Source organism: Bemisia tabaci, chromosome 2 (assembly GCF_918797505.1).
Source record: "Bemisia tabaci chromosome 2, PGI_BMITA_v3".
In the NCBI taxonomy this organism is placed as follows: Eukaryota; Metazoa; Arthropoda; class Insecta; order Hemiptera; family Aleyrodidae; genus Bemisia; species Bemisia tabaci.
Genome location: NC_092794.1, coordinates 6,076,474 through 6,096,976, shown reverse-complemented (window position 1 = coordinate 6,096,976; position 20,503 = coordinate 6,076,474). Strand labels below are relative to the sequence as shown.

Genomic DNA, 20,503 nt, shown 5'->3' with positions numbered 1-20,503 from the left:
TGTAGGCGTCGGTGTGCATTTCGAGCTGGCAGCACGCCGCCGCGCCGCAGCGTGCCATAAACTTGCATACGATTAATAGATCCGAGTGTTAAAATGAAGGCAATTTGACATCACATTCGAAATTAGCGACTCAAAAAAACATGGATTACGAAACTTCGTGATCGGTCAGTCATTATCCGACTTATTTCTTCCTATCCTTGAGTTTTGGACCATAATGCGACGCGTTCTCCTCAGTATTCCCGCCTACAGCATACGTAAACTGATCAGCGGTTTGTATATTTTTATATATTTTCGGGAATTCGCTGGTTTTGAAAAGTTGCTACGTTTGCCGATCGAGAGCCCTCCAGTATCATTTCTTCAAAGCTATTACTAGCGGCGCGCGACGTTCATGCCCATAATTCACTCTCTGGGCCTATGCAATCATGAACTGACGGTTCATCACAACATCACAACGGTCAGTTATATAGAGTCAATCGAGTCATACAATGCTTTGAGACGTTTGAGAGAGATCCGTTTGTTGTTTTTAGGTCTGCTTGCTTTGGCTCAAGCAAAACTGAGAGAGTCGCCGTTTAGAAGATCGCACTTTTCGCAAAAGCGGTTGTGAATTCAATAAATTTCGCACGGTTAAAATGACAAAAAAAAAAAAGTCCAAGATACCCGAAATGCAAACACCTCCTTGATTTTCTCTATGGTGTGTAGGTACCATACGTTTTAATGTAAAGACCAGAGGGTATACGCCCCCAGACCGCTACGGCGCTACGCGGCTGAATCCCACGTGGACGCTTCGCGCCTTTCTCCGCGAACCTTCTGTGGGTTAATCTGGCATAAAATAAGACAAAGCTCTAAAAAAACAATCAATCGGGGACCATATTATAGATTGTGGGGCGAGCTGGTTCATTCATTTTCAGTAATTCCAAAGGACAGAGAAGAAATATAGACAAACCGTAATATGAGCTTAGTCAATAATAATGACACTTTACCACGAAAAAGAAAACAATTTTGTAAAGCGTAAGTCATGATTCACCGACAAAATTGCTGGAATCAAGTTCTCATTCTAGTGCTCCAACTAACGATAGGTAACTCCCATGCATTTCTGAAAGGTGAAAAAAGCAGGAACGCCTTCAATTCTTGAACATGCAACCCACACATCCGTTGAACACGAATAGTTGTATCAAGGCGCTGCGCAAGTCTGTCTTGTCTTTGTAAAGCGAGAGTGCCTTCAATTTTTGAACATGCAACACGCATATTCGTGGAACACGAATTGTTGTATCAAGGCGCCTTGACCAACTCAGGGTAGTATTCACTACTTGTGGTACGAGGGTCATCCAAAAAGTAAGTTTCCCTACCTTGTATCTTCCGAACCAATAGAGGTAAATCAAATCGGTAAATAGGCACATATTAGGCATACTTCAAGCTTTAAAACAAGCTCAAGTTTTTGAAAATCGGTCAAGGGGTTCGCGAGTAAACTTAATTTTACTGAGACAACCTCCTATCGCCGCGTGCCCACCTCCGGTGTCAAGATGCGCGGAGAGTCGATTATAGAAGACTCGGGTTATCGGCTCTATACATCACATCAACAAGAAATGTTAAAGTTTTCATTGAGTAACTACCTTACTAGTAGTTAGTAGTAGTTACCTTACTTTTTGATGTAGTCTCCACATCCTCTTTGACATTTTTGGTAACATTACAGCAGCTTCTTGACGCCTTCCGCATGGAAGATCTCGTCTTGGCTCCGAAACTAGTCATTGACAGCGACCTGCACTCCCAAATCAGTTGCTTTGCGTAGGGAAATTTTCCCCCAATCCTTCAAACTTTCGTACTTTAGCTTCATGTGACTTTCATTTGTTCCCGAGCGGAAAAACTTCCACGATGGAAGCGATTTTCAACAGATTCAGAGGTACAGATCGCTGACAATGACGGGTTTCAGAGTCAATGCGAAAGCTTCTATGCGGAAGGCATCAAGAAGCTGCTATGATGATACCAGAAATATCAAAAAAGATGTAGAGACTATGTGAAAAAGTAAGATAAGACCTACTCAATGAAAACATTAAAATTCCTTGTTGATGTGATGTATAGGGGGGCACGGTGCGTTTTAAACAATTTTAATGCGGTCAACATACCACCCGCGATTTTTTTGCGGAAATGTCAACTAGAAGGCCTACTGATTGAGGAACAACAAACCGCGAAATCTGTGATGGGGCCGTTTTTGAGAAAATGCGATTTTTCGCCTTTTTGGCGGGAATTTCGGGTCAAGGCGCTGAAAAAGTCAAGTTAGGCTGTTTTTGTAGTTCGTAAATGCATATCCTATACATTTTGAGTCAATCAAGTGCCAGTAGATAGCTATTCGTGCATATTGCCCAAAATTCATATCCTTAAATCCACGACTTTTGGGTTTTTGGGGGGTTAGTCAAGGAGAAATCCGAAAAAAAGAGGGTTAACCCGGAACAAATTGCTTAACAAACTTTTCCTACGTAAACTTCTTCAGTAGGTCCTATTGAACAACATACCAAAAGTTTACCACGGTTCGCTCCCGGAACACCCCCCCCAAATTGCCTAAATTTCAAAATGGCGGCCATAATAAGGCCTCTGGGAGTTCGATTTTTTTAAAAATACGCATACAGTGTCATGTGAGGTGTCAAATTCCTATGTAATTTTGGTCGTAGATTTCAAATATGAAGTAAAAAAAGTCCCTTGATCAAAAGGGGGTACCCCAAATCCAAGATGCCAGCCAATTTTGAAAGTCAAGAGGGTGGATTTTTAAAAAGTTCGCGTGATAAGGCAAGTGAGGTATCATTTCTTATGTAATTTTGGTCGTAGATTTCATTTATGAAGTCATAAAAGCCCTCAAGTCAAAGGGATTGCTCCAAATGCAAAGATGGCGGCCAGCTTTGAAAGGCAGGAGGGTGAATTTTTGAAATGTTTACGTGACATCCTTAGTAAAATAGAATCAACCTGACGTCAGGGTTTTCATAAACTACCCTGAGTCAGATTGATATCAGGCTGAATTAGTCTGACTCAGGGTAGTTTATGACACCACGTCAGGTTGATTCTATTTTACTAGGATGTCACGTAAACATTTCAAAAATTCACCCTCCTGCCTTTCAAAGCTGGCCGCCATCTTTGCATTTGGAGCAATCCCTTTGACTTGAGGGCTTTTATGACTTCATAAATGAAATCTACGACCAAAATTACATAAGAAATGATACCTCACTTGCCTTATCACGCGAACTTTTTAAAAATCCACCCTCTTGACTTTCAAAATTGGCTGGCATCTTGGATTTGGGGTACCCCCTTTTGATCAAGGGACTTTTTTTACTTCATATTTGAAATCTACGACCAAAATTACATAGGAATTGACACCTCACATGACACTGTATGCGTATTTTTAAAAAAATCGAACTCCCAGAGGCCTTATTATGGCCGCCATTTTGAAATTTAGGCAATTTGGGGGGGGGTGTTCCGGGAGCGAACCGTGGTAAACTTTTGGTATGTTGTTCAATAGGACCTACTGAAGAAGTTTACGTAGGAAAAGTTTGTTAAGCAATTTGTTCCGGGTTAACCCTCTTTTTTTCGGATTTCTCCTTGACTAACCCCCCAAAAACCCAAAAGTCGTGGATTTAAGGATATGAATTTTGGGCAATATGCACGAATAGCTATCTACTGGCACTTGATTGACTCAAAATGTATAGGATATGCATTTACGAACTACAAAAACAGCCTAACTTGACTTTTTCAGCGCCTTGACCCGAAATTCCCGCCAAAAAGGCGAAAAATCGCATTTTCTCAAAAACGGCCCCATCACAGATTTCGCGGTTTGTTGTTCCTCAATCAGTAGGCCTTCTAGTTGACATTTCCGCAAAAAAATCGCGGGTGGTATGTTGACCGCATTAAAATTGTTTAAAACGCACCGTGGGGGGGGGGGGGGGGGGGGCGATAACCCGAGTCTTCTATAATCGACTCTCCGTGCATCCTGACCGCGGAGGTGGGCACGCGGCGACAGGAGGTTGTCTCAGTAAAATTAAGTTTACTCGCGAACCCCTTGACCGATTTTCAAAAACTTGAGCTTGTTTTAAAGCTTAGAGTATGCCTTATATGTGCTTTTTTACCGATTTAATATATCTCTTCTCGTTCGGAAGATACAAGGTAGGGAAACTTACTTTTTGGATGACCCTCGTATTAACGTAGGTACTCAAAAGAGGGTGCGGACCCCCCCCCCCCCCCGAGGGTGGTCGCGTAACGGCCGGGGGGCGTCCTCCTTATTCAAATCTACTTCGTCTTCTTACATCTTCTTGCTTTCTTACATCTTCTTGCTTTCTTACACCTTCTTGCTTTCTTACATCTTTCGTAAAACTATTAATTTCCGGAGACGTAATGTAGGAGAAGGAGACCAGATGTGATAAGGCAGTCATTTTGCTGGCTACTAAGGCACATGGAAAAGAGTGATTAAGGACAAATAATTGAATAATAGATGTTGTGTCCATTATTTGACTATTGGAGATGCGTGGAGGACGTGCTCTATTTACAGCAGTTTTGTGTTTTCTTGCGTGTAACTTCCTTGAAAACTATAATTTTCCGTGATGGACTTTCACAACAAATCAGCACCAAAAAGTAAGCAAGATTCTATAACTCACAGTTAATTTCCCGATTGAACTTTTGTGGATGAATGGGACGTGATAAAAACAAAAGCATCCTAAGAAATTTTTCTTGTGGACATAGGTATTTTATGGACAAGGCATCGGGTAACATTAAATATGTTCAAAAGTTCCAAAATTAACCTATGAGAGAAAAATTAAGGTTTTTATATTACATTGTAATCGGCAAATTCAATCTATTTGCTTCCAGGAAGACCAAACACCAATGCAGGTACAATTAGTGATTGATACTGGATACAACACTTATCTTTCGAAAAATAACTAATATTAGACTCACTCACCAATTTTTATTTTTTAAACTCTTTCCCCGACTTTTCTTTGGATTGTTCCTCAGAAAAGAAATATTGAGAGAAAAGTTTTACAAATTGGCGATTTGACAATGATACCCGGTAAAATGAAATACGTACAACCTCAAAATACTGGGCTCCACAAAAACGTTCCTCCCACTCTGATAAACGGTATCTGAAAACTAGTAGAAGAATGTCAGCATAGTGAGGAAATTGAATCATCGTAAAAAAACACACACGCATCGAATAGTGGCTAAGTCAAGTGGAAATGGCCAGTAAGGCACAAATGGCCGTCGGTATTTTTTAAATTTGTATTTATTATTTTTTTCTTTATAAGCGCAATGTTTCAATTGACGAGAGCTGGAAATTCTTCTCTTCCCAAAACGAAATTTGGAAATTCTGACTCGTGGCCCGATACATTCGTCGCTCTACTGATATGAGAACGTAACCACACTACTACACTTCGCAATGAGCCCTGTGGTCCATATGACTCAATGCTTTCCCGAGCTCATCCATAAGTACAGTTGGACTGCATTTTGCAATTTGGAACTATAAATTCTGGTCCGGTTCAAAAACAACGCATGTGCCATTAGTATCCCCATGCACATTAATTTTTTTTCAGATGAGCCAGAATTTATAGTTTCAAATTGCAAAATGCAGTCCAGTTATGCCCTTTTGTCAGTCAATTGACGATATATTCTTCAAATTCGCTGTTTCAGATTCGAAACGTTATCAAAATCGCAAATTGTCTCTGTATGGGGTACAGACATCTTTCCCCGCTTTGCAGACCCATCCTCAGGGTCACTGGCTAGCGTGGAGGACCAAAAAATCACTGATAAAAAGTATGCGAAAAATATTTCTTCGCGACCTCAAGTACCGTCGCTGAATTTACTAGGTGGCTTGCAAGATGCATTTGTAAGTACACAATATCTATTATTACAAATTCCTTGCGCTGATTTGGACCATAGTGTTTACTCAAGATTTGCGCGCGGAAGCGTCGGCCATGTTGAATATTGCGTAGCATCCCAGTGCGGAAGGGTTAGGATAGAAAGTCTCCCCTCACGAAATGTTCACCTGTGCCGTAGTATCGTTTTTGAAGCGAGAAGCTTACAAAAACGTATATTTCTCACGCAGATTGCGAAGAATTTATAGGAGTGTCTTTTGACCTTCCCGATGCGTTCATCGTGATTTTTCAGCCGTTTTCTATAAGAAACAAGTCCTCTTCTTGGTATAGCTGATGTTTGCAACAGGCCCATTTTGAAAAATTTATTCTCACTGCACTTTTTGGTTACATAATAGCGGTGTCCATGGTCTCCCTAAAAATGTGCCCTAACTGATGTGATTGGACGTTTTTCTGCCAAACGAAACTATTGAGGAGTGGGAAGATGGGGTGCATGAGAATCAATGTAAAAGAAGGCGTGATTCCCTTCGGAGGAATGGAAAAGTGTGATTTTACATTCTACCAAATGGAACTAAGTGCAAACCGATTAACTGAATGCGGCACTCATGAGCCGTGAGCATGGCAAAAATGCGTTATGGACAGGGCTCATGAGTTAAAGCAGATGACGGGCATCATCAGCGCTTCGTCGCCGCTGACGTCATTGGCGCTTTATAATTCCCATCAATTCTTACGGCCCTCGACTAACGAGCACAACTCTTTTTTCCCACTTGTCTCTGGTTCCGCTCAGTAGAGTAGGTACCTATATTGAGAGAGTATGGCCACTGGGGTTACCACCTCTGATTGGCTCAGCCATCTTAGGCTGAGTGGAGCCCTTTAGGACCCAAAAATGGCGGACGCCATAAATTAATGTAATGCAAAATGACTCAAAATGTAGTGTTTTCTTTGCTTATCGTAACGAGAAATTTACTCAAATGCACTATTGCGACATCTCTACTTATTTTTAAGGCTAATCGTGTGCAATTTTTGAGAAAAATTATCTTAGATGTAGTAAGGTTGGCAATGACCCCCCCCTCCCATTCACAAAAACCAAAACAAAGTACCGCCATTTTTGGGTCCAAAGCCTCTCCATGGGGCCCAGTGGCCATACTCTCTCAATATAGGTACTCTACCGCTCAGCAGAAAAACGTCCACTTGTGGTTTTCAGAAAACAGTTTCGCGGGTGATCGTGCCGAAGGACTCGTTCGGTTCGGCAGTCAATTCTCCAGCGTTCGTGGACAAAACGCTGTTCATCAAGTACTTCATGACGGAGACGAACCACACGTTGGTGCTGGCCCCGAACAGCTTCGGGAAATCGACCGTCCTTTCCATGCTCCGTGACTTCCTCGAGATGCCTGTCGATGCTCTCGGCAATGTGCTCGACAAACGGACTTCGCCCAATTACAAGACCTTCCGACCGGCTCAATATCTACCGAGAGGATCCGACTTTCTTCCAAGAGCATTTCGCCAACTACATGGTCCTCAAAATGGACTTTGCTGATATTAAAATGCAATCTCTCAGAGAGTTCATCCATTCCTTCAGACGCATGGTGAGTAGCCTCCGAAAGAGACCCATGCCCTGAGTTGCATTTTTCAACGGAAAAATCGCGATACTCCGAAATTAAGTTGCGATTTTTTACGATTGTTTGGCCAAATTGACCTGCTGCTGTTCAATCAGAATTTTATTTTAGTTTGTTGTGTCGTAGTATGGAGTTATCGGCCGCCAGTGGTGTGGCGTGCTTTGCGATTCAGTGATGATCTTTTATTTAAATTTATGAAAAAGGATCGATTAAGAGGGTAAAACCTGATCACCCCTGTAACTTTTTCCCTAATTGCGATGGGAAATTGTTATTGTAATTTCACTTGTTTGAAGGACAATAAATATGAATTTAAACAAAAATAATTTTTAAACTTTAGGGACGAGTCTCCATTGTTTACGAGTTTACAGCGGCTAACAAATCAGTTCAGTTATACAAGAGGTGCTGGCATAGTGTTAACCGCCTGTAAATAAACAGAAGAAAATTAATTAGATTTTTTATCATTTTAAATGACGGTAATCCATACAGAGCGTGCAAAAATTTAGTGGTAGCAACAAGTTGAAAACGCTGACTCCGCGAGTTTAAGAAATCGCGTCAAACACGGTGCGGTCGGTGCAAAACGCATATTAGCGCCTACAAGACTCTAGGAATACTTCACACATTGCGCGTACACTAAGGTGAGCGCTAAGCGCATATTAGCGCCTACAAGACTCTCGGAATACTTCACGCATTACGCGTTTACTACAGTGCGCGCTTTAACCGTTGAAAATACGTAATTTCTCGGTGCCGGACCTACCACAGTGTACACCATTTCTGACCAATGCACACCGCGAGCCTGCAACTCGGGATTCGAATCGTAGAGATTTTGCACCCCTGAATTGTACCCTAGTTAATTGAGTCATTGAAGTTGGAGTCGGTCCGTCTCTTCTGATCGAGTTTATCCACAAGCCGCAGACTTTTGTCACAATTTATTTGTCAAAGAAAAAGAATACTTCGTACAATTTCTTGGGAACTCCCCTGATTTTTCCTCTGCAAGTGCAGAATATTCTGTGAAAATTTCAAGCAATATAAGTTGTTCAGTCTCCTTTAAAAAAAGGGTGAAGATTAAGAACCCAGCAAACGAGACCGTTGATATGGAACTGCTTTAGCAGTAATGCTCTCAGTCCTGATCACCACATCCTGGATCCGTGCAATTGAATGCTCTCTAAAATTCGGTTCACGTGACTTAACTTTCAAAGACCGAGCTGCAAGAAAATTTATTAATATGAACTGAACCGTAGAGAGAGAGATCGGTTACACGATCCAAATAATATGACCGATAAGGAACACTGCACTACGGTTCATATGACCCTCCAATTTGGTAGTATAGATTTTAGGAGCAATTATGGTCGGTTCGAAACAACCATTTTGTTGGCTGGTTAAATGTAATCCAATTCCTTCCGCTAAACTGATATACTCTATAAATAAACGCCCTAATTTAGGTGTCACTGAGGGCTGTGAATTGAAAGTGACAGGCAAAGCAATAGACATACAGGACAAAATGAACATGAGGCAACCCTATTACCGAAAGCGGGAGTTGCATTGGATAAAGGAAATAAGTAACAGGCTAACTGACAGCAACCACAAGATACCCTATAGTTGGTCCATCATTAGTAAGAACCATTCGTTTCAACCAATAATATCACTCCTGTTTACTTTCGCCTTCTTTGTCTATAGCTTTTTCCATCAGTTTCCAAAAATCAAGCCGCTGGTATGCTGAACGCTATATCCAATGGATCAGTTGCGCTGGTCACAGAATCGTGTTTCGATGTTTACTTCTTGTAAATTAGCTAAAAATATTAAGATCTGTCCAAGCGCGATATCTCGGTCAATATTAAACGTAGAAAGTTGCTGTTTGGGCCGATCTTAATATTTTTAGCTGATCGACAAGAATCAAGCATCAAAACACAATTCTAAGACCAGCGCAACTGGCCAATTCTGCGTCCTCTAAATGCTCAGTAGCCGGCCAGGTTGGCCTAGTGGTCAGCGCGTCTGACTCTAGGTCAATAGGTCCCGGGTTCGAATCCCAGCGGTGGCGTCTAATTTTCACGGAATTGACGAGTCGATCTGCTGAAACAGATTCTACTCGGCCCTAGTCCCTGAAAATTCGAAAGGCCTGGAGCGTGGATGCACCTATAATCCCTCGATGTCTACGGACAATAAAGTCTAAAGTCTATAGTCTAAAGTTGGCTAAAGGTGCTAGACACGAAGCCATAAAACCATCAGAAATAAAAAAAAAGTAAAAAAGCTCAGTAAGGAAACGGCATTAAAACAGGACGCATTTGCAGGTGAACCGGCTTTTCTCGGAGCACCCATACCTGCTGCGAAGTCCGAAGCTGAGGCGCTCGGATCATCAGAAGTTCGAGAAGTACTCGTTCCCCCGCTGCCAGATGAGCCACAAGGACCTGGCCTCCGGCGGGCGCGTCTTGAGCCAGCTCCTCTTCAAGCACTTCCGGAAGCAGAGCATCCTCCTCGTTGACAACGTGGACGCCCCGGCCGCCAGCCTCGCGCTCTGCCAAGACACCAGCAACGTCGCGCACATCCTCACCGTCATCTCCAAGTTCATCGCCAAACTCCTGCGCAACAACCACCAGGTCTATCGCGCCCTCTTCACCGGCGTCCTCACCGTCGCCGACGTCTACACCCGCGAGGCCGACACCCTCGACCACCGACCCGTCTTCGGCGACGCACGGATCGGACCCTACTTCGGCCTTACCGACCACGAGGTAATCACCCAGATAAGACAGGAATATTTAGCCAATATTTAAACAATATTGTTTTGATATGTACGCAAACACAGGGCCAATATTGGTTAAATGTTGAGCCAATGGTAAAAGTGTACACCATATTTTCTTTTGGCATAGATACTGTGCCAATACTTGAAAATACTGTGAAATACTGTGCCAATACGGTGAAAATATTTTTATAACATTTTGGGTAAACAAAGTATTTTGAAAAATACTAAATAAAGATTCTCTAAATATTTTTTAAAAAATAATTTTGATTAAAATATTATCAAAATTTTGTCATATTGTGTAAATATTGCGACAATACTGACAATATTCGCCCATTATTGTAAAAATATTGTGTCTTATCTGGGCAGAATGGGTGAGCTGCGCAAGTCCCATAATTGGACGTATTTCTCTCAAACGGAACTAAGCACCATAGGGGGGGGGAGGAGAGGGGGGCTTGGATTGGCGGGTGTTGTGGAACGCGATGCTAGTCCGTCATATACTCGCAATGCTTTTCCATGGCGCTTAGTTCCGTTTGACAGAACGCGCTATCCGGGATTCTAAAATCCTCAAAAAGGAACTCAGTTCGGCGCTTAGTGCTGTTTAACAGAAATACGTCCAATTACGCCCTGGTAAAAATTGGCAATAAGAGCTGCGTTTCAAAATACCATAGGAATTTTTATAGCCGGCTAATGAAGGTTACAGAAAATCATATAGCTGGCTGTAGAATGCGGCGAAAATCATACGGCCGGGCTATACGAAGCGATATAAAAATTATGCAGCCGGGCTATAGTTCTTATCGCCGTGCTTTACACTTTATCGCCTGGCTGTTGCTTTTTCGCCATCGACTATAAAGCTATAGAAATTGTGTAGAAATTCGTGTGCTTTGGAAACCATTAAGTTTGATACGGAACCACCTTAATATTTACAAAACACACATTATATTTTCCTTTAATACATATTTTTTTTTCATCAATTAAAATGAGAATAATCCATACAGGATGTGCAAACATTTCAAAATCATGAGTTGAAAAACGCTGACTCCGCGAGATTAAATATTAGAGCCTAACACAAAGCCGGAGCGGCGACGCACTGGCGCCTACAAACCTAACAGGGATACTTCACGCATTGCGCAACGCGTGAAGTATCCCTGTTAGGTTTGTAGGCGCCAATGCGCGTTTCGCGCTGGCTGCCCGCCTGCCGCGCCGCAGCGTGCCACGGCGCTTGAAGCAACTATTTCACACCAGAGGTATTGCACAGTATCATACGAAACTGAAGGCGCTCTAATATATTAGTAATGGCAGGCATCGATCAAAAGTACGGAGCTTTCCTCGCAAAATAAATCAAGATACTACGGCCCAAAAAGAGAGCAGTAGTCCAAAAACTCACTAAGTCCTAGCATCCGTAATTAGTAACGTTTAGCATACACTTTATTGCCTGGCTGTTGCTTAATCGCCATCGGCTATAAAAGGCTATAAGAAATTGTGTAGCCGGCTATAGAAGCTATTGGAAATCTTACAGCCGGCTGTAGGTCTATGGTATTTTGGAACACAGATTCTACTGCCAATTTTTACCAGGGCGATTTCTACCACTACTACTAAGTCAATCTTACATCACTTCTGTGCGCTCTGTGACACCCAACCGCCACTGATAGCGATCCTGCCAGAGCACCTCCGGCAGATCGCATCTCTTCATTTCCTGCCTTATTCCCTCAATGATATCTTTGCGATTTTTTTCTTTTTATACTCACGCCTAGATTAAGAGGGGGTATGTAGAGGTCTCCCATATCTGGCGCGTCCCAGCGGGCTGATTATTAAAATTGATAGACAAAGCGAAAGACGAAGACGACACTCTGAAAGTAAAGTGATTCAGTTGGTGGAAGCGGGTGGTTGCAATAGATAAAGGAGGTAAGTAATAGATTAACCAACGATAACCCACGAGAGACCCTAAAGTTAGTTCCTCATTTTCCCCATTAGTCTATGAAAACTACCCGTTGCAATGAACAGGATTGCTCCATGTTCCCAATGTCCTCTTTGTCTATCGTTTTGTCTATCTACTTCAAGAATCAGCCCGCAGGGAGGGTTTCCATTCCTACTCCTGTAATCTAGATACCAATCGTGGTCCTGTCTCACGTCCCTAGTTCAAATTACGGACCTTGGTGTCTATCGAGCAGCTGGTTGTGATTATATGATTTCAGATCATAGATCAGTAGAAAATAATATGATCCGCCCAAACACCATTTATCAACGGCGATATCGCCATCCAAAAAAACAAGGTGTATGACTTCATGCACTGCGGTGGTGTATGACATGGTTTCTTCCGCCTTATTTTCATTCTTGTTTTACGTCGAGCAAATACTGCAAATGTGCATATCCCTGATTGATGAAATTAAGGTGGAAGAAACCATGGAATGCACTATTGCGGTGGATGACGTCTTCGTGCTTTTTCCGACTGTGACAAGTTTGCGCGGGAACATTAATGAGTAAAAATCGAATATTTAATGGGGATTAAAAAGGACCACTAGACAAGGTACGAATTTCAGCATTCTGATACATGTTTCTTCACCAAAATTTCACGTAAAACACGATGCGCACAACGAAAATGACCGAAATTAACTCCTTTCGAAGATATTTAATGATTCATGGTGCGTGAATTGAAACCACCCGCTCATGAAAACTCAATGCTCTACGTGGTTCACATCGCGCGCTAAAAGTTATCATGAACGTCTCTGCGATAAAAAAATCTGGCAACCTCAATCTTGCCGCTTTGGCTCAGCTATAGCAAATTACTTATAGTTTGAAAAACACATGGTATGAAATGAACATTGCTCAATTGAGAAGCTTGCTGAAACCGTTGTAGTGCGCGATTTGACTCACGTAGAGCTTTGAGTTTCTTGTGAGCGGGCTGTTCAAATTCCTCGTAACCAATGTGAAATAAATTGGTGAATAACTGGTTTTCAGTAATTTTTCATTGCGCGAATCGTGTTCTACGTGAAATTCTGGTTAAGAAACATGTATCAGAATGCTTAAAACTCGTACCTTGTCTAGTGGTCCATTACCGATTAAACAAATTATTGTTTAAATTAAGCAACACGAACAAGCGAGTGAACAACGAAGTATCACACGATCCCCTTTCACTGCTCCCTCTTTCAATTGGTCCTGGATCTCTATACTTGAGGACTTGGATCCCCCCTTCTTGGAGCCTCCCCCTCCCCATTTTGACCTCCCTAAGAACCCCCACTTGGCACTGCGATTGATATTGCAATTAATGATCAACGTTTTCCCAACTTTGCAAGGGAGTCGTCTCGCGGAGAGAAAATCTTAAAATATAATTTTCAAAGTAAAACTAGTTATCGTGATCAATTTTCCAGGTCCGCGAGCTCATGGTCAAGTCAATCCGACACGACAAACTCGACGAAGCGCGCCGTATGTTCGGCGGCTACAAAATCAAAGACAGCCGAGAGTCGCTCTTCAACACCAAGTCGGTCACCAAGTTCGCTGCTGACGGGGAATATAGCCGTGGGATCAAGACTCCGCCCTATCTGCTGGAGCTGAAACCCATATTCGAGTACGATATCTTCGGAAAGGTCATCGAGGATTCTCTGGAGGGCGAGACCCCGGTCACCCTGCGGCTCCAGTTCAAGGAGAAACACTTGTACATGCTCAAACCTCTGCTGGATGCGAACTTGCTCAGAAAACAATCCAAAGATCACTTACTCGGACTTCAATATAAGCTATTCCAATATTTATTAGAATACGGTTAGATAACGATACCATTTACTCTCTTTTTCTCTTATTTTTTGTGATAACAGATAGCTGCAATTAATCGCAACGACAAATGGACCGCATTTTGCAATTTGGAACTATAAATTCTGGCTCTTCTTGAAAAAACACTTATAAGCGTAAGGGAACTAATGACACGTACGTTGGTTTTAAACCGGGCTAGAATTTATAGTTCCAAATTGCAAAATGTAGTCCAAATCATGTAAAGAATAAAAGAAAAAAGGAGGAGACACCTATTAAGGTAAAGCCTTGGGTCAGGTGGAGTCCACAGACTGAAAAAGTAAAGAAAGTGGTAAATTACAATTTGGAAAACAGTAGAAACCTGACTGAAGAAAATACATTAAGTTTTTTTGTCCTCCCCCCCCCCCCTCTTTAATCAAGGAAAATCTTTGGCAACCTGTCTCCTGCCATTCTCTGAACATGACCATACCAAATGAGTTGTTCCTCTTGATGAGTTGTTGATCTTATTTCCTCTTCTCTCATTCTCAGGTTACTACACCGTCCGAGACTACGTGAGCAACAACGCAGTCCGTGTCATCGTCCCGAACTTGGAGATGAAAAGCGAGCTGAAACGGTTGATCTACACGAGGAAATTCTTCGTCGACAAGTTCCGCATCGAGGAGTCCACGCTGGCCGACTACCTGATGGCGATAGACATGCTGACGAAGAATCGGACCAGTTTCGAGACCCTGTGCGCGAGCGTGGCCGGGATATTCGCGCATAACATGCCGGAGAGGTCCTTCGAGGTCCAGGGCCCGCTCTTGGCGTATCCTGCTCTCTGTCCCGGCGCCTTCGAGGAGGTTTACTCCGAGCTCCATTCGGAGAGGGACCGCCCTGCGGACGTCTTCATACGGAGGAACGACGGTGCGGCCATCGTTATCGGGCTCACGCTGGATGGGGATCCCTTCGAGAGTCTGAAACAAATCATCGGGCGCGGATACTACAAGGAGAGGGTAGAGCGATCTAGGAGGAAGATTTACATCGGTGTGAACGTCGATACAAACAACCGGTGCTTGATTAGTTATCTTTGGAACAGTGAGGACTTAGCCAACGCTGAGAATGTCAGTTTTACAGCGGATGTCAGATCACATGAGTATGGGAGCTGCCCGAGTAGCACAGACAGACTGCAATAAGTAGAAATTACATTCCACTGAGTGTTGTGTATGTTGCCTAGCTCCTATTTGAAGGGGTTCCATTTATTGAAACTTATTGCGGTAAAATTGAAATACGTTGCAATCTTACGTTGCATTGCATATCGCCTATCCTTATGACACATGAAGCTCATTTTGTTGATTGTTTAAAATCGGCATGAATCGACTATAAGATGCAAAAATATTGCAATTTAATGGTTTAAAAAGTACAATTTTATTGAAATAAAATTGCAATTTAATTTCAGTATTTTCGTTGCACTGTGCTACTTGGGTTAATGTGGCTTGAATGTGGAAGTCATGCTTGAATGCGCGTGTCGCGCAAAATTTAGCAACGATTTTCAGCGACCATCGGGCAGTGTCGGATTTGCCTAAATATTCGAATAGATTTGATACAAATCTGGATGAAAATAACACGAATTTGCGAAATTTCAGCCGTTTCGCGATGACTGTTGACTTCCATATTCAGCTACCAAATTCAACCTGTGATTCCGGTGTGACTAAAAACATCTCACGGGTACCACGCGGATGTAACCAAGCCCAAGTAGCACGGATTGTAATAAGTAGCATTTACATAGTAAAAATATTGCAATTTAATTGGGTGTTGTGTACGTTGCCTAGCTCCTATTTGAAGGGGCCTCATTTATCGAAACTTATTGCAATTGAATTGAAATAAGTTGCAATTTTTCATTGCATTGCATATTGCCTATCTTTCTGACACATGGAGCTCATTTTTTGATTGTTTAAAATCCCGGCCTAAATCAACTAAATGATGTAAAAATATTGCAGTTTAATGGTAAAAAAATTACAATAGTATTGAAATCCCATTTCAATTTAATTTCAATTTTTTCATTGCATTATGTGCTACTTGGGAGCAGTGACTCCGATAGATTGCGATTTGATCAGAGGATGTATAATTGTACAGCGATTTTGTCGACGTCGATTTATTGCTGCGTTATCGTATAAAAAATTGCGATTTCATCTTACAAAGGAGGGGTATCGTTAAGGGCCTTTTTTGGGCCCACCCTGAAATTCCTCAACTCCGCGATTTTTTGGTCATTGAAGGTCTATATTTTACGGAATTCATAATGGTTTGGTCATTTCCGATCTATTTCAGGGTCTACCACTGGCCTAAACATGGGTCTGAAGGCCGATTTTGGCGAAAAATGCTGGTTTTTCGGCATTCAACGCGCTGTTTCATACCGATCCCTTCGGAGGACAAAAAAGTCCTTCAAGTATGTTCATTAGGGATGTAAGAGAGTCACTTTGGCCAATTTTCGTTGATGTCAAACTTTGCGCTCATTGTTAAAAAAAACTTTTTAGAATTTTCCTGTTTTTCATCATTATTTAAAATGGCTTAAAAAAGCGACTCATCTTACGCCAGAGTTTAACTTTTTTGACAATAAATGGACGTGGGTGGTCAAAACCTTCCTCAAAAAACTTTTTTGGATTCAAAGCCCCCCAAAAAAGCCGGTGTTGCCATATTTTATTGCCTGAATTCACGGAAAACCTAGTATTTCAGAATTCGGAGGCTGTTCCTCGTCAAGAACATTCCGCAAGTTCAGAAACCTTTATTTTTCACACGCCGTGGCCACATTAGTAGGAATTTTATGCATGTTTTATCTATTTATGTATTTATCTCCCGCTGTGGCGCATCACTTTTTTCTTCATCATTCCAAGAATTTGTAAGAGAATGGGTCGTCTGTAGGTGCATGATCTTAGAAAAATTAATACCGGCACATATGATCCACTTGTACCTCTCTTATATATTTATTCCATAGGCATGATCCGAAAAAAAAAGGCGCAAAACCACCTAAACGAGAATTTTTCTCGATTTTCACGAATAACATGTGGCAACGCTGCGCCACAGCGGGAGCTGCGGGGGCTGTACTTTTCTACTTTTCTACTCCTGCGTTAAAGTCCCCTTGAAATAGACTCGGAACGGTGCACTATGGTCCGAATAGCCGGTTTAAGCGGCATTAAATCAGATTTGTACGTTTAAACCTCGCAACATGAGTTTTCAGGGGTTTTTAGGGTCGCTGAGTGCAAAAATGCTAATATTCTTCAGGAAAAATCCATTTTTAACATTTTTATACTTTATATAACTGTGGTAATATTTTGTTCAGAAACCTTAAATTGAGGCTTGAATTTTAATCTGACGCGGTGGAGCAGTTGACATCGCGTCTCACTCGTCTTCTTGATATCCCGGGTTCGATTCTCGGTAGATTTTTTTTTTTTTTTTTATAAGTTTAAAAATTAATTTTACATTGGATGGACTATAAGAAGCTAAAAGTAGAGCCTCGTCAAACACTACTATCAAGGGAAGTTGAAAAAGACAGCTCAGGATAATACTTCTACGTTTCATGGCTCCAGAGGCCTACTTTCAAGTCCCACCGATCAGCCGTTTGAACTTGTTTTCGTCTGCCAAGCTAAACTTAAGCTTAAATATATCCATTTTGATAGATTATTTGTTTGAAACATGGGTAAACGTAAAAAAAAAACGTTTACGGGACCTCAAAGTGGCTTCCTAAGACAATTTCATTGCTCGGGAGCCTTACTTTCAAGTCCCACCGATCAACCGTTTAGACTTTTTTTCGTCTGCCAAGCTAAACTTATGCTAACATATATCTACACTGATAGATTATATGTTTGAAACACTTAAAACGTCAAAAAAAAAAACTTTTACGGGGCCTCAAAGTAGCCTCCCGAGGCGATTCTTTGCTGTTCTTGAGCACAAGTTTCAATTGGTCCCGATCAACCCCATCAACTCGTATTATTCTGCCTGGGCAGATTTAGGCTCTAATGCATTCGATTTGCTAGAATATGACAATGGAACATGATAAAAGTCATCGTCAATGGCATATGATAGCTAATTGTTGTAAGTGATAAGAAACGCGAAAACGTCTTTTTCATGAGAAATAACTTGAGGCGATTGTGTGTGATTGATCTGCCACTCAGACTAAAAGGTAGTCTAGAGTCATGACAATAACTTCCGAGTAAAATTACGAGGTGCTCAGAGGTGCAAAGGATATTTTTTGGGTCCTACTTTTGCGAATTTATTGAAAAAAGTGACTATGTCTAAGGGTTAATCTAGAACATTAGATATGATGAAAAAGAACAGTTTCAGCATGAAACATCTTAAACTTATCTTATATTTTGTGAATCAAGTGCCCAAACACTTTCAGGTACGGTGAAACGACGAAAACAAGCCCTTAAACACAGCACTGCCGCTCGGTAACTGGAATCGCACTCATAAAGTGCTCCGCGCGCCGCACTTCCCAGGCTTGTCACATCTTTATTAGTGCTTTAATCGAAGTGAAATTTTACAGGATTCTTCTCTACAGTATGTACTATCGATCTACCGCTTAAAATCTAACTTTTTCCAAACTTCACTTTTTCGATTTATTGCCGCTTAAACCGGCTATTCGGACCATAGTGCGGTGCGGTGCTGTGTAACACAATGGTTATAAACCGTAGACCCTACACTGCCGTGCTATAGAGAAACGCCGTATGAACCTTCAAGCGTTGCCACATTTCCTTTGATAAAACACGAATTTCCTAGTAGAAGTATGAATATTTTTCTTCCAATTTTTCAAATAATTTTGTTCCCAATTTAACCTAAAGCTCCAGAAAATCTCAAAGAAAAATGTTCATAACTTTCCTCAAAAATAAACCTTATATCGAAGGAAGTTTGGCAACTCTCGGATGTTCATACGGCGTTCTTCTTTTGCACGGCAGTATACCACACAGATTTATGACATCACCTTGGCCTATCATACATGACGAGTAGAAATTCAAAACCTGGCGAGCGTCATCAAGTTATTGCTAAAATATGCATGTTGCTCCTCAGCGTAAAGTGTCCCGTTTTCATTGGATTTCCATCAGGAAATTTTCTCTAAATTTGGTCTATTAGAAACTGATGCCCCATTATAGGCACCTGATGGCAGTTACCAGGTATTTAATCTCTGCTCTCCGTGTAAAAAAGAAAATTCACACTTCTTCAGCTTCGTGTTGCTCTCACCTGAAAATTTCAGTTTCGTATGGTTCAATAAAAAGATTCTCAGGTTTTGACGTCAGCCAGAAACTATACTGCCGTGCTAAGGAAGAACGCCGTATAAACCCTCGGGCGTTGCCAAATTTCCTCCGCGATATCACAAATTTTTGGGAAAATGTTTAAATATTTTTCTCCCAAATTTTCAGATAATTTTGTTCGCAATTTCACCTAAAGTTCCTGATAATGTCAAGGAAAAATATTCATAACTTTCTTCTTTACTAAACGTTTTATCGGAGGACATTTGGCACCTCTCGAATATTCATACGGCGTTTTTCCTCAGCACGGCAGTATAAAGCACAAATCGTAAAAGGAACGGGGAAACAATTTTTGAAAAGCTCGTTTCCACACCACCTTAGGATAGTCCGATCAGGTAAATGATACGGTACTGCTCCTGGAGGTAGAGCTTTAGGCGCGCTTTTTTTAACGTGGTATCGCCATGAGCCCTAATCCACGGGGGGGGGGGGGGGAGGAAAAAAATAAAGTACTTACCAATGCTGACGCAGCTCCATGCTTCCTCTGCTCCATGCCATTTTTGATTCTGCTAAAAAGCAGCTCTGCTCGGAAGACGGAAGTAGTGCCCGCTAAAACTGCTTAACGATTATAACCCTTATTTACAAATGAGGAGAAATTAAACGGTATCTTACCTTCGGTTGCGGGAACGGCAGCTGCACCTGAAACAGAAAAAAAAAAAAAAAAAAAAAAAAAAAAAAAAAAAAAAAATTCGACGATCCCGGTACGATGATCCTGGTACGATGATCCTGGTACGATGATCCTGGTACGATGATCCCGGTACGACGATCCCGTTACGATGACGGCCTCCCCCAACCCCGGCTTCAGGCCCCTCCGGCCCCCAGGTTCCTTTCCCACCTCCTCCCTTTTTTTTTTTTTTTTTTTTTTTTTCCACTCGTGGCTTGCTGAGATCCTCCGGGGCGTAACGCCCCGGAGCCGCCGTCGCCGGCAGGGGCGCCCGCCGGGACCCCATAAGGGTCCGCTGGGCGCCCCCACCCCCGACCCCCCGCGAGGGGGGAAAAAGCCCCCCCTTGCGGGGGGGCAAAGACCCCCCTCGCGGGGGGTCGGGGGCAGGGACGCCCAACGGACCCACGGGGTCCCGGCGGGCGCCCCTGCCGGCGACGGCGGACCCCGGGACGTAACGCCCCGGAGGATCTCAGCAAGCCAGTCGCGGAAAAAAAAAAAAAAAAAAAAAAAAATCCTACTCCTCCCCCCGTGATTCTACTCCGCGGCCCCTCCCCCCTTGGAAACCCTACTCCGCGATCCTACTTAAACCCCACGGACATCCCCCCTCTCCCCGGGAACCCCCTTAGGAAACCCTACCC

At 42.4% G+C, this 20,503-nt stretch overlaps 1 protein-coding gene across 2 annotated transcripts; it reads left to right on the top strand.

Annotated features, from left to right (window-relative positions):
• Window positions 1-4,392: 4,392 nt before the first annotated feature.
• Window positions 4,393-15,942, top strand: LOC109031848 (uncharacterized). 2 transcript variants are annotated; one of them, XM_019043637.2, is made up of 5 exons: window positions 5,715-5,854; window positions 7,045-7,426; window positions 9,742-10,179; window positions 13,556-13,943; window positions 14,457-15,942. In XM_019043637.2, the coding sequence occupies exons 2-5, from the start codon at window positions 7,238-7,240 to the stop codon at window positions 15,098-15,100; spliced, it is 1,659 nt and encodes a 552-aa protein (XP_018899182.2). In that variant the 5' UTR covers window positions 5,715-5,854; window positions 7,045-7,237; the 3' UTR covers window positions 15,101-15,942. The 2 variants fall into 2 exon arrangements, with proteins under 2 accessions (XP_072152716.1, XP_018899182.2); XM_072296615.1 differs by lacking the exons at window positions 7,045-7,426; window positions 9,742-10,179 and adding an exon at window positions 4,393-4,608 and having other exon boundaries at window positions 5,659-5,854.
• The last annotated feature ends 4,561 nt before the right edge of the window (window positions 15,943-20,503 follow it).

Coding starts and splice junctions, on each gene's coding strand:
- LOC109031848 (XM_019043637.2), top strand. CDS start 7,238: ATGCTCTCGGCAATGTGCTCGACAAACGGACTTCGCCCAATTACAAGA. Junction 7,427..9,741: donor TCCATTCCTTCAGACGCATG/GTGAGTAGCCTC, acceptor ACGCATTTGCAG/GTGAACCGGCTTTTCTCGGA. Junction 10,180..13,555: donor TCGGCCTTACCGACCACGAG/GTAATCACCCAG, acceptor TCAATTTTCCAG/GTCCGCGAGCTCATGGTCAA.